General features: G+C 40.1%; 1 protein-coding gene and 1 long non-coding RNA gene across 3 annotated transcripts in view; one reads left to right on the forward strand and one right to left on the reverse strand.

Annotated features, from left to right (window-relative positions):
* LOC128474718 (uncharacterized) lies at positions 1-1,578 on the forward strand. The gene is made up of 2 exons (XR_008346393.1): positions 1-73; positions 1,266-1,578. It is a non-coding gene; the product is annotated as an uncharacterized LOC128474718 (long non-coding RNA).
* A 2,348-nt stretch (positions 1,579-3,926) lies between these two features.
* Positions 3,927-18,272, reverse strand: part of DPH1 (diphthamide biosynthesis 1) — a 67,313-nt gene continuing 52,967 nt past the window's right edge. For both annotated transcript variants that reach the window (XM_053457103.1, XM_053457102.1), the window contains exons 7-12: positions 14,348-14,416; positions 13,000-13,156; positions 10,056-10,156; positions 7,646-7,724; positions 6,004-6,129; positions 3,927-4,759 (exon numbers count right to left, since the gene is read on the reverse strand). In XM_053457103.1, coding sequence (XP_053313078.1) covers positions 4,679-4,759; positions 6,004-6,129; positions 7,646-7,724; positions 10,056-10,156; positions 13,000-13,156; positions 14,348-14,416 — 613 coding nt within the window. In that variant the 3' untranslated portion in view covers positions 3,927-4,678. The remainder of the gene's footprint in view (positions 4,760-6,003; positions 6,130-7,645; positions 7,725-10,055; positions 10,157-12,999; positions 13,157-14,347; positions 14,417-18,272) is intronic.

Consider the following 18,272-nt stretch of genomic DNA (forward strand, 5'->3'; position numbering starts at 1 on the left):
TTCCAAGAAAATGGGACAACAGGGGTGGAAATCTGGACAGGGATTATCTCTCTTATATTGGGACACTTGGGAGGTATGGCTTTTAAATAATTGCTATCAAATTGGTGGTAGAGCATGATGGCAGATGGGACAAAACAGAAGTGGTCTTTAGCCACTCGTTCCCCCCGCCCACTTTCCTTATGACCCAGTACTTTCTGTGGCTAGCCCTGCCCCTCTTGAAAACCCCTCCCCTAGAACAGGGAGCGGTCTGGGTAGCCTTACCAGGTATGCTTATAAATGACATTATTGAGCTATCTGCACCCGCTTATTGTATAAGCTTTCGTATATATGGTTACTTCAGGTTTTTTAACTTCAACGCTGAATCGAACCCATATACAGAGTCCCTAGCAGGCCCTGACTGGGCATTTGGCAAATACCCAGCTGGCCGCTGCCCACTAGCAACCAATACATACCCGCTCTGTACTCCCAGGGCAGATCGGATTCAGCAGTGTGGGAGACTTAGTCCCAATCCTGGGTCCTTACTGTAATAAATGAGGGTTCAGTTGGACCTAGTGCGTAGGCGCAGTGAATCGTGACTATGGCAAGTGCTTTCATACTTCTCTAATCACTGCTGGTACTGAACCTGGGCTGCTAACCTACAGACCCTACATGGTTATAAAACTGTCAGAATGGCCTTATATAGCATTAAACGGGAGAACTCGCCTTATTCGGTATGGGTCATGGGTTTTACGAGTGACGATTGTTTGTCATCTGTTTATGTGTTTTCTGCAAGATAAATTTTGCATCCCAAAATACATACTTTTCAGATTTTTTATATCTCACCCTGTTTTGCTGCCATATACCGCTCTTTAAGAGGCTTCTAGGTCTATATATATATATATATATAGATTTTTTATGATATATTTCTAAAGCACCAATTAAATTTTTTTGGCACAATCTATCTAAATGGTTGGTAGAAATACGTGTTTGCCTTTAAATCCTAATATCCTTTATTATTTAAAGCAGATCCCCCAGCTGTCTAATGTATTGCAGGTCCGTGTGGAGCTATACAGAAACTCTGAACAGTCTCTTTAATTATAAAAGTCTTTACTGGGTTAATTGCAAACTGTCTGCCCAGTTCACTCACAAACACTTTTTTCACCCAGAGGAAATCAAGTTTAAAAAAATTAGATCAAAAAGATGTTAAGTACTTTTTTCCCCCGATGAAGCTTAAGGTGTTACATTTAATGTGCAATATTGAAAAGTGTTTTTTCTTAAAATTACAGGTCAGAAATCAAGAATCCATTAGAAATGAGTTTGACAGAAGCTCCAACGGATGGGGAATTTGAACACAAAATACAAGGGCGGCTCAGATCCTAGGGAGCTGCTGGGTTCTGGCAGGCGTCCTGTCAAATGGAGACACGGTGCTAAAGAAGGTGGCAAGGACTCCCAAGAATAACAAATTCACCAAGTTATTTCCAATATTCAATTAGCTTAAATATGGCCCTACTGTGTCTGCCAATCATCTATGGCAATGACATCCATATTTTTGGTTCCATAACTCAAATACAGAACTTACTTTATAGGGCCGGTAGTGATTTTGATTGTTGATGCTCTTTCGGTTACCGCTGCTGCCACACCCCAAGTATTTAAATGAAAGTTCTTGGAGGAAAACACTGCACTGCTCAAGGAAGACTTTATATTATATTAGCAGTTGGGGTGGCAGGGAATTGGATAAGCATATTAGGAGAAAAGTGTAACAGATCTGCTTTAAGAAACCCAAACACTTCTAGATTCTAGAACTCTCACCAACTACCAACCTAAAGTCACAGAATGTAATCTTAAAACAATCTAATCTGAAAAAAAGATGTCATACATGTACTGTGGAATGCGCATGCATGCCGAGTTATGCGTCCCTACCATCTAGCCCTATCTCCCTGGTGCATTATCCTTAAATTATACACAGTTTTAAAAACCTTCCTAGAAAATATTCATGGTGTAGGTATGTTTTGCACTTCATGTTTAATCTTGAGATTATTACTTTTTTGCAATTCTCTTATGTTATGTTTTTACCCAAACTTCTATGCTAGGCTTAATCATCTTTTAAATGTGTTGACTGTCTTTCCACGGCTGTATTTGACACATACAGTGGCAGCTGTTTTCTACATATCCACATTCCAAAAATTAGACTTTGTACTGTTTCACCTAGGGTGCCTAAAAAAAAACAAATAAAAAAAAACAGATAAAGTGCTGCATTGTGTAAAATAAAGTAAAAGGTAAAAAAAACCTATCTGCCATTCCTTGCCCCCCCTTGCTTAAAAGCTGCACTAAAAGGTTTATTGAGATACTAGAGCTGCTTAGCAACAGAATACAGTCATAGTAACATCAGCATATTTCTTAAAAGACTCCTCACCCAGTGGATTATACATTGTGCAGGGCCAGTTCAGCTCTTACATGCTGGAGAAACCATCTGACACTATTGCTCTTCATAATGAATAGAGAAGTGAGAGTCTCGAAACCACAATTCTAAATAAATCACAACAAAAATGGCTAATTTTCCATTGACTTCACATTAAGCGAATACCTCGAAAATGTCTGGGGAGCTGGTCAGAGGTGTGCTGTACTGCAACTGTAGTGAATAAATGTGTTTTATAAACCACTTATTAGGCAATTGTTCATAAAAAAAAAAATGGTGTGTGCGCCAATTTCTATTTTTTTTTTTTAATGTTTCATAGGTTGAAACAGTGTATATATAACTGCTTTATACCCAAATACAACTACAGAAACACAGAATGACAGCAGAGAAGACCTTTTGACCCATCTAGTCTGCATATTGTAGTAAATACTCAAACCTTAATCAGTTCTTGATCTGGTCTTAGATTCGGGATAAACATGTCCCTCTTGCGTGCATGTTTAAATGCCCTCGCTGTATTAACCTCTACTACTTCTACCACCTCTCAGTAAAGTAAAACTTAAATCTCAGCCTCTGACTTTCATGAAGTCGTTAAAACAGGAATTTATCTAAAACAATCTATAAAAATAATAATAAAATAAGCTCCAATTAGGCAGTCCTTAAAGTTGCATTATGGCACCTTTAAACCCTTTACAACCTGAGAGGTTTATCTCCAACTCTTCTGGTACTCAGAGGGTTAATGTTAAACCTGGTCTAATTTAGATTTCCACCATAACATACTAATCACAGTAGAATGAGAAGTCCTGGGTTTACCGGAACAAAACGTACCGCACTGAAGAAAAAAAAAAGCATCCAGCTGATTTATACCTTGAGAATCTATAAATAACTTCAGGGTTTTAACTTTCTTTAAAATTGTTCACTTTTAAAATTGAATGGTATATTTTGTCTGCAGCTAGTCATGCGCAGCCTAATCCATCATAATCATTAAGTCAGAGGGGGATACTGTTTTTAAATACGCTAGATCTTTAAAACAAGCCACAAGCCTCTCTAGCTGCTTTAGGAAACACGCAGGTAGCTGCCTGGATTTCTACGCCTTTCTGCTTTAATAGTACATCTTTCCAAAGAGTTTTTCAGGTTGCCGTCGGCCATTTCTGTAACGTGTAGCAAGGCCGGGTTGTCATACTACCGGAGTTCTGAATCATCTTTTTGTTACTTCTGATGTGGAACCCTGATAACATGTTGGCAACGCTTTACCTGTTAGATGGTAACATACATTAAATAGCCGGTCTCCTAGCAGCAGCTTACCGACAGAGGTCACAGGCACCCCTTGAGACCGCATTATTCCTAGTCAGGGAAGCGTGTGCGTGTGCGTGACAGTGTTAATGGGTTCCCATGTCTTGCATTTGCCTGTTAAACATCAGTGCAGTTTTGTGTCCGTTTATACAGAGAGCTCCATTCAAAGACCCAGTCTTAACCCCAAGTTAAAGCAAGAACAAAAACATGTTTGCAATTTTAGTTAGTTTAGTAATAAACACAAAGTCTTACAGTTCAGGTGATTGGGTCATTGGCCCTTTTTGGCCATTATGATACAGAAGGTTTATAACATTGGCTTCAATCACTATTGCACCCCTTGCATTCAGCTACTCCCAGAAGGTAGCTGTGAGCACGGTGATGGCGGGCTCTCTTCCAAAGAACATTAAAGTCTGTGACTCCATCATAGAGATATTACAGAGCCGCTCGCTGAGGGTCTCCACGCAGGAGGTGATTGGTTCTCGCAGGGGGGGTTGCTGCGTTTGGTGCCAGTAGTTGGGGCATCACAGGCAGGGAGTACTCATCGCCCAGGCAACGGCAGGAGGGGGAGGCAGACGGCTCACGCAAACCCTCATTAAGCAGAGCTTTTAATTAGCAGCAGCAGCAGCCCTGCATGGCTCAGGAAACCCCGAGACAAGAACAGAGAGGGCACTCGGGTGCGTCCCGACCTCCCTCTGTGGTCCATGAGTTCCAGAGCTCAAAGATGGGATGAGGTAATGGAGCAAGACTGTGTTTTTATGTCAAGACATAAAAAGGGGTTAATAGAGGGTTCTGCTCGGACTGCCTCTGGGGTTGCAAAGCTGTTAATGGAGCGAAGCTTCTTGCTTCTGTCAAGGCAATGCACTGTTTTGTTTCATTTTCTTCTTTCACACCTGCTTGGCAGAAGTGTCAAATTATCTCCAATTCTGTGGCCATCAACAGAACGGCTGGGCTTCGAGGTGCGTCTGTGGGGAATACGCTCCACCACCACGTGGCTTAGCTCTCTCCTTCTTTACACTGACAATGCTTTGCTTTTGTACACTCATCCGCTGATCTGGGTTTTCTCTGCTGTGGATTCTAAAATGAAACAAAACAAAAAGGTAATTCTCTAAATAACCCAACAGAGAAAATTCCTAAAACACACTATATAATCACACACACATTATATATGTGATGCAACACTGTCCGACTTACTATTTCTGGTAAAGTGCTATTTAGATATGGTGTTATTCCAAAAGTGACTTGCAGTGCGTGAACATGACTGCTAATGGTGTGAACTTTCCACAGATCTGCTCTCTCCAGGCTATACATCTGCACTTTGTACAATAATGAACAGCTAACGAAACAAGATAAACTCCTGTCTGCCATTTAAGAAACAACGGACAGAAGAATACAAATCTGCCTCTCTGCAGAGACTTTATTACCGTTCCAAAATGAATTTACCAAGTTAGAAAACAGTACGGAAAACATAGGGTTAACGCCAAAGGTAAAATGTTCAAACTGTGGAACGAGCTGACAGCATTAACTAATAATTAAGCACATTAAATAAAGTACATTTAAAAGGGACACTCCAATGTCATATGCAGGCTCATCAAAGAATAATGAACATTTGAATTCTTTCATATGCCTTTTTCAACCTGCAAGAAAAATCTTTAGGAGAAGCTGCAGCTCATGGGTGTGTTTGGTTGAATGAATATCCTGCAAGCCAAATAGCTGGGGAGAAGGCGGGAGAGCCTAATGTATATGGAGAGATTGTGCGATGGGGACCACACAGAAAATGAAAGGGACCACTTAGCTATCATATGCATTAAAGTGCTGGCTAAAGACATCCAAGACAATCCTTCACATGCTTTGTGACCTATCTCATTCAGCATAACATCTCTATCATCTACAAAGGAGAGCAGGTTCCATACCCCACACTTCTATTTATTGTGTAGAGCCGATTTTACTGCTTGCTTAGAACCACAGACTAAGAGGTCTATGGAGAAAACAGCTTCAAACTGAAGCACCTGGATTGATAGATATCCAGTTGGTATGCAACAAGTATCTATCTCTCCACAAGGTGGCACAATTGGTACAGAGAATGACAAAAAAATATTTGGGTTTAAAAAGTTTTTTTTATGTTGATATAACAATGAAGAAAAAAGGCAAATAAACAGTATAAGGGTATGTAAAAATCTAGCCAACACATAAACGAACACCAGATGATCTTAAGGTGTTATGGTGAATTGTGTTGGTAAAAGGTCCCAAGTTAGATACTCTCTGTGCTACACAACAGATTGTGCTTTGGCCATCGATGGTGTCGTCGGGAGACAACTTACCTTTGTAATCACACGAGCAGGGCGGTGGGATTCATGGTTCACTGTCCATGGACCGAGGGACTGATTAGCATAAAAATCCATGGGATATGTGTCCTGCCACTCAGCTTCCTTCAGAGCCACCGAGGCCTAGCAAAGGAACATAGACCATGATTAGCCCTAGCAAAGACCACCAGCTAACAAATATTCATAAAATACAAAGAAAGAAAGTAAGAGTCCTATGCTTTTTTATAATTTCAGTCTTATCTTTGATTCTCAAAGTGGTATATGATAATGCTAGGAGGGAGTCAACAATGCATCGAATAAGCATCGGGATATCCAGGACATTGAACAAGGTCATCTACAAAGTATGGTTTGAGGTCCTACAGCCAAATACTTTGCCCATTTATTCTGACAATTTCTTCTATGATTCTAAACTGTTTTGTAAAATGAGGCTCCAAATAAAACAAATGTCTCTGTGTGAGCTAACTCATTTAGACACTTCCCCTGTGCAATCCTTTATCCTGAAAGTGCATTTCTCCTATCAAGGATGACTCACCCCTGCCGAGAGTGTCTTTTCTTGATTGCCTTATTCAGCCACACAGATAGATTGCAAAAGCACTGACCACCTAATGTTGTTGCCTGATATCCGTCTGTTCTGGAAGTCGCTATCTCAGACCAGGTCACCAGAGTCTACTCAACTATCAATGTCTGAAACACCAAGGCCTCTGGAGTCCCTCGGGCCAGTACGGGCAACTCTGGGTACACATTTCTAACTCAATAACTTCTATTTCAAGTGTAATCCTGATTTTTTTCAGTAAAAAGAGGCAATTAGTAACTCTCCTGGTAAGCAAACACTGATTGTATATGTACTGCAATTTACTGCGTAAGACATAATACTGTAACGTTTACATACAACGCGTGATTTCAGGGAATGAGTTTCTGACCCACAGAGCTTATCAATTTTTGCTGGTGCTCTGAAGAATAGCCAGACTGGGGGTCCGTTCCTCCCTCTAACATCCAATTACCCAAACTAGCCCCAGCTCTATAGGATTCTCAGAGTTTCTCTCATGCTGAGAGATATGATATTATCACTACACATGAACCAATACACAGAAGAATTGTACAAGTGGGGCATCCTTTGAATGGAATGGTGTGAATCAATATGAGGACTTATGTAAAAGTATTAACTGCACAACATTTGCTCCTTTGGAGACAGGTCTGCAGGCACATGGTGGTTATGTATAAAACATAACTCTTGTGTGTGGGGGGGGGAATCGCTCATAAAAAAAAACTAGTCAGCAGAACATTCAGTTGGGTGGTATAAGACCAGTTAGAAAACTTTGCACTAGAATCACTTTTTATACATAATCCTGTACATACACGTCTAATCTAATATAGGAGACCTAAAACACCAAACATTCACTCTGAAACACCGATGAATGTGTGATCACAGGCCACACAAGGACATTTCGTCAAGCTTTCTTCAAATTTAAAGCATTATTGCGTCTATCCAGTGGCAAAAGATCTTAACGGTTACATTTGAGTCTAAGCAGCTACAGTTTTCCTACTGGTGTCCAACCAAAACACCAAACCTTCCTCACCTAGCCTTCACTGGCTGATGATAAATGGATGCAGGTTTACCAATGGTGGGTTAGAGTCTCACCTCATAAGGCGTAAGTAGAGGTTTGGTAAAAGCTGTCCCCCAATCGATAGAAAGCCTTGGACAGGCCACCTGTACCCACCTGAAAAAAATGTATACATTTTGGTATATTGACAGCAACTGGATAAACCTAGAACATGGAGCAAGCATGACTTGAAGGCAATTATTTTGCCATGGTTGAGTTTACTCCACTGGTCTACAACAGGAATAACAAAGTATTGGGAACCATGTTCACAATTTTCTATTTATGCAGACTATACTGGCCTGGGGAGAAATAGTATTGAATTCCAAAACTACATGTTGTTTCTGAAAAATCCAATGGATAATGCAACATAAACATATTATTCTAAAAGTTTAACCGCTCTTAATTTGCTGTGTATCCTCAAAGAGTTAAATGCAAATATAGAGCTATGCACAAAGTAAAGTAAAGCTGTTTTAGTCTCTTAAAACCGCCATGAAATACTCTGTTGATAATTTAATGTAGCTTCCAAATCAGTCCAGTGAAGAACAATGTTACACCACATTTGTGGTTTATGATACCGTTTTAATGGACTGAATGCATTTTCTCCTAACAAGCATTTGGGATCTAACCTCCTCTCTTCATCAGGTCAGAAATAATAGGTATCTCATTAGTGCTCTTAATGTTACAAAGCAAGTTATAAATGTAAACAGTTCAGAAGATAGTTTTCCTTTTCTTTTACAAAGAGTTTAAGAACATTTTCACATTGTCTTCATATCACTAACTTGTTTGGTTCTAAAAGCATTTCAACGGAGAATGCAATCAGTTCAAAATAACCGAAAAGGAGAGATGATTTTTAAATAAGTTGATATATGGAGCACCGAAATGCGCAGCGATTTAGAAAATAAACATAAAACATAAAGATAGCAAATACGTTGATACTTTGAACATCTGGAGCATGAGTTCTAGGGAGCACATGTCTAAATGAAACCGTATATCACTAAAACGGCAGCTTTCAGCTTTGTAGATGTATTTGGATTCCCAGTTAGCAGTTTGCTCCAGAATCACACCAATTTTACTTTGATTATTTTGGCATGTGTTCCAGAGGGGGCCAAAAAAAAAAAAAAGAGAGAAAAGCAGGTATAGTTCAAACAGGAACCTTTACTTTTTCTGAAGAGATGTCCCAGCAGATTATATAGATCATGGGATATAAAGCAGTTTGTAGACTGCTTGAATTTTCCAACCTTTTTTAATGTCTAGAAATATATATTTTTTTACTTTGTATCCCATCCCTTCAATACATTTATTGCATGGGGAAGATAGATGGTTGTGGGATCTTGATGGTTGCAGCCGCCCTTTTAGACCTGTGGGACCCGAGTTTGTGCCATTGTATGTGTGCCAATCTCATGTATGGAAATGCCTCTATAGATGCCAGAAGAGGTGACATTGACCTCAGCGCGTATGGCGCTACACCGTGGCTGCGCAGGTTGCAACCAGTGGCATGGAGACAGTTACAGTGCAGAAAGCCGTAGAGATACCACAGGCAGATGTGACAGGGGATAAGCAAGGTCAAGCGAGGACGCAAAAGTTAAGCTTTGAAGAAGCAAAAAAAAAAAAGACAGAAAAGAACATCATGCTCAATATGGACCCGACACAGGAAGAATTAAGAATTTGAGTTTAGTGATAAGCTCACAACTAGGGGCTTATCTAAAAACAAAACAGACGTGGCTTATCGGAGCTTTGTAGTTTAGAAATTATGTGATACTCACAACAGATGTGTTTAGAGATCATAAGAAATATTTAATTCTATCTTTTAGCACTACACAGTCTTATGTCAGACATCCCACAGTTGTGCACATAGAACGCTGGAGAGCGGATAGCTACTATACACCCAATACAAATGATCACTTATGGTTCGCATAATTACGAATAACTTGGGATAACTATCTGTAGCCTGAGTTGCCCAAGGTATCCATACCCGGGATCTTAAATTAAGTGCTTATTTTTGTAATGAAAAGGCACATGCAAAAAATGGATATTACTAGTTTAAGGTATAGATCGGGCTTAAGTGCTTTAAATACATCAATTAAAAACTAGGGATCATTATATGTCGCACATAAAAAATATTGTAACTTGTTTTCTTATACAGTATGCTTTACATGCCATGATGGCAAAACATGGCTGATTTTGCTTAGCGCCAAAGTTAAAAATCTAGCATCCACTGCTGGAATTCCATGTGGTGTGACCTATGACTCCCATGATACGATCAGGAAATGGCAAGGCATGATGGGACTTGTAGTCCACCGCATCTGGACTCCCACTGATTGCTGACCGTGGAACGGTAGTAGCAAGATACCCAGATCCCCCCCGCCCTCCTAATTTCATACCATCGTGAGGGCTGCGCACTGTGTGTGTGTTGTGTTTTGTGTTTACTGCTCTGCTCTTTGTACTCACGCTTCCACCTCTGGGAACAGCTTGAGTTTATTAGGGAAGATTTCCGACAGCAGCAGCCGAATATAACGACAGCCGAGAGCCTGTAGACGTGACTCCAGGTGCTGAAAGAGAGAGAGAGTCGGAATTAGACACAAAAAAAGGACAGTATTTGGGGGAGGCAGTCATCCAACACTCACCCCAGAGTGAATAACTATGGTAATTAATTAAGTCTGGAACTGGTATATAACAAAAGCAGACGTTTACAGGAGAAAAAAAACGAAGTCGTCCTCACAAAAGGAAAAAAAAAAAAATCTTTGAAAGGTGCAGGGACATTTATATAAAGCATAATGATATTTATGTCATGCATCATGATCCACCTCCTTAACGTAATAAAGTATTGCAGGCCTGCAGCTCGCACAATGGAAGTTCTAGAAAGAGAAATTGTGTCATACAAATTTATAGATCTGGCACGCAATTCATCCTCTCTCAAACCCTGATGTGCTCCACTACAGTAGGAGATTTATTCTGCAAACGAGCAACGAGCCCTGAACATTCCACCGAGTCTCAACACGCTAAACCATAGAACAGTGGACATTAGGAAAGTGCGTTTCCTACCCTGTACTGCGTTTAGAGAGAATTCCAGGTCTCGCTACTGAGTGTGTGGAACATAAAGGACCAATACAGAAAACAGAGGCAGCCTTTCGCCCCAACATCCTAGGCTCTGGCTTATCTCAAGGAAAGATCTATGATGTAGGTGAGCTTTGTGCCACCAGAGGGGACGGCCACTCGCGGCCAAGCAGCCTCTTACAGGCCTCTTTGGTAGCAAAATTGATAAAAGACAAGACACAATAATAACTTTAATGATTTAACAAACGTTGTACAGAGGCCCTGCTCTTCACAACATAATTCACATCAGCAAGGGACAAAGGCAGAGATATTTTAGGCTGAGTGGCTTAAAATGACAAATTTGTAAAAAGGCAGAAAAACGCAATAATTAAACGACCATATGAAAAAATAAAAGAAGGCTTAAAAGCAGGCAGACTAGAGGTAATCAAATATATCCTATCTGCAATCACAATGTGTGTAAAGAGCAAACACAGCCCGTCACATGCCATGCTCTAATTCACACACGCAAACATTACAGGGTCCTGGTGCTGCTGCAGCAAATGAATATTAAATATGGATGTAGAGTGCGGGAATGATTCTTAAAAGCTGCGCTTACTTCTAGTAGGAGAGAGGTGTGAATGAAATGCAAGCCCCACAAGAGCTTTTTTTCTTCATAATAAAATTTAAAAAAAAAAATGATTTTTATTATTCAAATCTAATTGCCTGTAATGAAAGGCTGTCCCATCTCTTGTCTCCTACCAACGTATTGTTCCCCTAACTACTGCACCAATGAATTATGCCTTTTGTTTGTATGCTAAGCATTACACCAAGATCACGCCATTGAGTGCTGGTTCTACGGCAGAGAGTCTACAGGAACCCACAGTTTGACCCATGCAACCTTAGCACCAAATTACCACCCTCAATAAAGCTTGTCTTTTATTTTTTTCTTAATTCAATACACATCATCAAGTCGTTTGACGAGAGAAAGGCGTCATTTGATTTTAAAAGATTTTGACATCCACCTCGGAAGCGGATGGCAAATTGTTTTCCACATGATGACAGCCGGAGCACAAAGACCTCTCTTATTCTAGACATCGCTCCTCTCCGCCTCAGCTCCACGCCTGATTCCCAGGTTGAAAGTTAATTAAACCCCTCTGTTCTCCACATGGGATGGGAGTGGAAGGATAAATAACCAACAATAGCCATTCCAAGTTCTCTTAATGAGAAGTGCAAATAATAATTGCTGTTCTGTAAATGCAGCCGATAGATTAATGAGGCCTGTCCTTGTTACATGGGATAGACAGAGGGATAGTCATTAGCAGGAACACCACAGGGTGCTGCTGGGAGCCAAAACGAAAGACCCTACAAAACACAGATCTAATCATATTTTGCAAACACAGTCATAGCACCCCCCACTGAGACACATAACTGGAACCAACACTCATATCATACACAGACAAAATAAAGCGCCCCTCGTACCAATTAATATACAGAAGCAACTTAACACAATGCAGCACCGCAAACAGCACATACATACATAATACACAAATGTCTTTGGAGCATATGTGGGCAAACAAACCCAAATACAATGTATATAGGCTAGGAAATAGTTAACGTATGTATGTATGTATGTATGTATGTATGTATGTATCAGTCATACAGCTCCCTAAAGAAAGCGATCCTCATTTTTTACGCCCTTTGGGGGCTCCCCAATGACCACTGACTGGATGAGAGTTTGGCAAGAGGTTGCTGAATACTGTTGTAAGGGCAAAACACCTGTAATCCAGCACCCACTACATTCACCATAACCACGCAAACGGCAGATGAATCGCTTGCTGGTCTTCATAACACAGTGCAGTCAAACAATACAACAGAATCAGAGGATCTAACATACATGCTATCGCTTCCACGCACGCAAGTAACCATCAGTGGACTCATTATGATGGGTGCATGCTTCCGGTTTAATGAACTGCTAAGGGATCTGGAAACAGGGAGGACGGACAACCCCATGGCTTCTTATTTGCAGAGGAAAATGTAAATGAAGTAAACAAAAAATCCTTGCCGAGACTAAAAATTCTTTCTGTAGAGCAAAGAATCAGAATTTTCCATCACGAGACCACATGAGAAGAGGAAATATACTGGTGTTTTGGTCTTCAGAACTTCTCTCACCAATGGGTTAACCACTTTTCTGCCAGTGCACATCAGTGCTCCTTATAATGAAAAATATATTCTTTATTTCCATCACAATTACTTCCTCCGGCATTTTCTAATTAATAAGAGGATGCATTCATAACTGGAAATTCTGCACAGGATTTTGGCATGTAAAAGATTAATAACACAATAAGTGTTTCACGGTTACCTCCAGGATCTTGGGAGATCCTTGACGTCCCAGTGTCCCAAGAATGAGTCCCCAGGTCTTAGCCCCAGCAGCTGATGTGATGACTTCTTGGCGATTTTTCATCATGGTGCCATGGTCATAGTATTCACGAGAGAAAACTTTGCTATACGGATCATACCTATAGAACAACAAGGAGAACAACTGCTTGTAACAGAAGCAAACAAAGGCCACTCTGATATTACACCCTTCAAGCCTACAATTTGTGGATTGTAATGCCCTTCAGCCAGTGGTCGACAACGACGAAGACTGCAGCTTAACAGTTGGGAGAGTTATAGGCTTACGAAAATATGCTGAATGCCATTATTTTTAGCCGTGACTTGGCTAAACACAGGATAACATGCCTAGTACAAAACATCCAACACATTTAGTGATTTTTGATATCCATAGCACACGGTATAACGCACCCCCCCCCCCCACCTTGAGATACTGACATTCGGTTCTCACTTCGTAAGACTGAGGTTCCTGAGGAATGCCATCATACGCTGGAACCCTCTATCGTTGTGACCGAGGAGCCACACAAGACAGCAGTGTATAGCCATCTGGCTTCACACTGAAAGATCATTTGTATTTTGTAACAGGCAACAAATCAAGCCTTAGTTTAGAAAACTAAGGCTTGGTTTCCAGTCTATCTCCATACCTCGCTAAGAGTAACGGGTAATAAAAGTTTCTAATACCACACACCATTATGCTGGAATCAGAATTAAGAGAAAGGGGGTGGGTGGCCAGATCTGTTCATAAAACCAAGTGTGAATCTTGGGATGAGAGAAAATGCGTGGGACACACAATCTTTGGGATAGACATTACCTGAGACAGATAATGTTTGGAACACACTGTGGCGAACAATCCTACTGGGAACACACTTTCTGGAAAAGATAGTTTTTTTATGCTGAGTGTGTGCCTATTCTGAGGAGCAAGAGGATCCTGGGAGGGAGAGAGAGGACTCGATCACCACCCATGGAGTGGATCTACAAAGAGACCCCAGATATACACCATCCCCACAGAGAACACTTGAGTATTGTTCATTGATATAGTTTGTGTTATATGGTTGTGTTGTAGTTATTGTATTTATGTGTTTAATATTTATTACAGTGGGCTAATTGTATGATCAATTTACTTCCTTCTGTACACTGCATGTGTTTTATTTTTTGTCACACATTCCCTAAAGAACAAACCTTGTAAGAGAGTCATAATTTCTTACAATATGAGGTTGCAAAAATTAAAATGGACTGAAAGTCTTGGGTAATCCTTAACTAAACAGATCCTAAAGTTTGTTTGGAAGTAACCTTTGTATACATTTTTGTCCTTTTACCTGTATGCCTTAACGTCAGGGTTGGCGATCATAACGGACTCCAGGTGGAACCGACCATCCCCCAGATACCTGCATGGAGAAGAAGGTGAAGAGAGAATAAAAAAAAAAAACGAGGTTAATTGCCAATTTTAGCAAATAAGGTCACTCAATAGAAATCCATGCACATATTCCCAGCCACGTGGATCAATTCACACCAGTGTACAAAATAAGGAATCCATCGATCCAATAAGTACCCGAGGACTTGGAGATGCAACTGTACCGAGCCAAAACACGGCACATTTACCTGACCAAAATAATCACATAAATCAAAAATAAATACGCAAAAGAAGGTCAGTGAACAAAAGATGGGGAAGGCTGGCATTTACAATAAAAGCAGCAGTGTACACTTTTGGAAAGGACCAACGAGCCACATGTAGTGCAGTGGTGTATCCACGGAGCAATCACCATAGTAACCAACACTACTATTCCTGCTGACTGCGCCCACTCAAGCGTGCAGACCCAGAATTTCCTCATCAAATATGGCCCTATGGACTTTTTTTTTTTTTTGGAAACACTTATTTCCAGAAGAAGAAGAAGAAGAAGAAAAAAAGAAGAAGAGCTACTCTTAAATCGTGCATTCTTTTCTGTGTGCTGAAAAGATCAACGAGAAGTAATAAATGCTGAATCGAGGCAGACAGTTATAATACAGGATTAAGGACCCCGTTCTGATCTTTCTTCCCTTAAGCATCCTTGGATAGACAATGTCAGAAATAATGAGGTATTCCTGTTGCCTCTCCACTAAAACCATTTCTTCCTTCTAATAATTAGCTCTCATAAACCTTTTTGCCTTCATCGGGCCTCTGCATTTAGATTCAATGTAAATGTTCTCAGCTAAAGTATTTCACCCCATATACACGCTGTACACCATAATAGATCCTGCGGCGCCCTATGAGGCTACTGCATAAATTGCAAGCTCTCCAGACAAGGAATTCTCCTGCTAGATGTTTGCAGTTTTGGGTGTAGATTTAAAAACACCCAGGAACCGTAATGACGGAAAAAAAAGTACAAAATACTTTACGTTCCTCTATTCTTATAGGATCTTAGGGTCCCTCTGCGAAGGGACGTGTTAAGGGGCAGTGACACACTATACCTGTGCTGTAATGGCTTTACGGTACAGATTTAAATAAATATTCTGTAGGTCTCTAGGGCTACTCTGGCTGTAGAGATGTAATACACCTTATTGTCAAGCAGGCCCCATAAATATAAAATATTCTATTGTCGACATTAAAGTATCAATTTCCCAATTCTGGAAAAAAAACATCGCTCTTAAACTGCTACGATTCTGCTCTAGGATAAAAACATTCAGAACAGGCCATGTTGCACTGGAATTACCCTTACAAATCTGTGGTTAAAATGGATAAATGTCTGCAAATGATACTTTGTTCTTGTTTTGAATTACTTATGTGATTACATTATCATTAAAGCTACAAATAATGAATGCTACGCATCGTTACAAGTCATCGAAAAAGAAAGAAAAATAAGAAAGTGCCCATCTCTGGTCAGTTTTAAATGTTGTTGAATACAATCAGGAACACTTTTTTTGTGTAGCAAATTAAACTTGAGTGCAGATAGGACTGGGAATTCTGTCACCCACGATGGTGACCTCTTGGCACTCGATTGCCATGGTGTTTGTTCACTTTGCAGGACTGAGTTGAACTAGGAAAGCCAGGTGCTATCAGGCCACCCAAGTACTGAAAGTCACAATCCCTGAGACCATGGTCATTACCATAGGGCCATTACTATACCACCACATTTACAGCTTTGTTTATCCTTCCATTCTTTAAGATTTGTGAACATTCCACCTACCTGCAACCAGCAACTCTCCAACCTATCCAGGCACACACTATTATATATATTTATTGAGTTGAGTAGTATGATTTATGTTTGTCAGCTTTTTGTGTGCTCATGTGTCTTCCGTGTTCCCCTTTGTCCCCCTCTCAATTCTCTGTCCATCACCCCATGTCTTCCTCTCAGTGCTCTGCCGTAACTGCCTCTGTCCGCAGTTTGCTGCCGGTAATTGAGTCGTATATCAGGACAGATAATAGATGGGAGGCCAGAATGTAATTGGGGAAGAAAAATGTCCAAAGCCAGCATCACAGGAGCATTAATTTTATTTAAGGACAGCAAATTAGAGCCCGCTCCTCTCCCATCACCTAATTATTTTAGGTAATGAAAATGCTTAATGTGGTGTGAATTCTCTGAATTACAAACAAAATAAATAAATATCTGCTGAAGGAGAAAGAGGGAGAGAGAAAAAGAAAAATCAGAGTGTCTAATAAATAATGTCAAGATTGAGAAAGCAGCAGACCCCAGGAGAGAAACAGTGTCTGCATCAGAAAGACAGGGAAGTCATCCCAGTAATGTAAGACCACAAAGAAAAAAAATGAGACATCTCGATAAAGGAAGACTGCACAAGACAGACGAGACATTCAAGGAAAGGAATACTGCAGATAAAAGAATATGGAACAAAGAGGTCCACAGGCAAAAGACGACACATATGAAAAAAGGAAGACCAAAGGAGGTATCCACGCAAAGCAAGAATGAGGAGAAAAGACAAGACATTAACGGTAGAGGGAGACTTGGCAGAACATGTGAGACGTTCATGTAAAAGTACTAACATAAAGGCAAAAAGAAAACTGTATACTTAAAGAAAGAAAAGAAGGATAAGACATGATGGTAACGACAGACCATAAAGAACAGACTGGATATCGGGGCAAGGGAGGACCACAGAAGGAGACAAAAAGCCACAGAAAAGCGGCAGACCATTAAAAAAAAATGAAAGTTGAGACAATCAAGTAAGACCAAAGAAAACAAGGCATGTACTAGTTTAGAAGGAGAAACATTAAAATTAAACAGAAAGCAGAAAAAAACATAGGGAACACTTTGTAAAGGAGACGGACGAGAAAAGGAGACACATCAGAGTCAAGGACCGTAGGGAAAGACCAGACATCGACGTAAAAGACATTTCAACAAAAAAAAAGAAAGACATTTGCGGGAACGCTTATTTAAGGATGCCACAGAGAAAAGATGACGACGAAGTCAAGAAGGACAGCAGCAGAAAAAAAATATATTCAAGTAACAGAGACAAGATATCAAACTAAGGGCAGACCGCAGAGATGACACCTTCCTCATAACAGACTAAGAAACGACAACATTCACATAAAAGGAAGGCCATCGCGACGAGAAAGAAAAAAACAAACAGGAAAGCATTAAAAATAAGTTAGTCTGCATTAAAAATACATTCTAGAAAAGGAAGACCGCCAATAAAAGAGAAAACATAGACAGAAGCTTTGACAACCAAAGATGCAGCCTGGAAAAGATGAGAAAAATTACAGTTATGATGTTCTGGAAAACTAGGATTCTAGAGAAGAGTTTTTGACTGCAAAACAGGGACAAATCATTCAGTTTTCTTGGCAACATTTTCACATTCCCAATTCATAGCCAACAGCTACAGGAGTGCTATCTTTAAATGCCAACGGTACAGTACCAGGGCAGTCCGAAAACCGCGTACCGAGTGAGCCAGTTCATGCATAACTTATACACACTCCTATTTTCTTAATGCTAATCAAACCAGCACAAATATGAACGTGCGGTGTGAAATTTGTATCACGTTTCATTTTTACTTGAATGACAATAAGCCTACATACATACACGCATACACAGATCAATACAAACTGCACATACATGGCCTGAGTGAGTTTTAAGAAGACTGCAGAGAATTTAAGGTTTCATTCACTTCTCTATGTTCACATGACACGACACTACTCATAAGCATTAAACAATAAAAGGGATATAAATCGAACTTATTATACAGAAAAAAAAAATAAGGCGTCGCACTTAAAAAATAAAAAAATAAAAAAAAATAAAAATAAAAAAGATATACATA

This window comes from Spea bombifrons, chromosome 2 (assembly GCF_027358695.1).
Source record: "Spea bombifrons isolate aSpeBom1 chromosome 2, aSpeBom1.2.pri, whole genome shotgun sequence".
Taxonomy (NCBI): Eukaryota; Metazoa; Chordata; class Amphibia; order Anura; family Pelobatidae; genus Spea; species Spea bombifrons.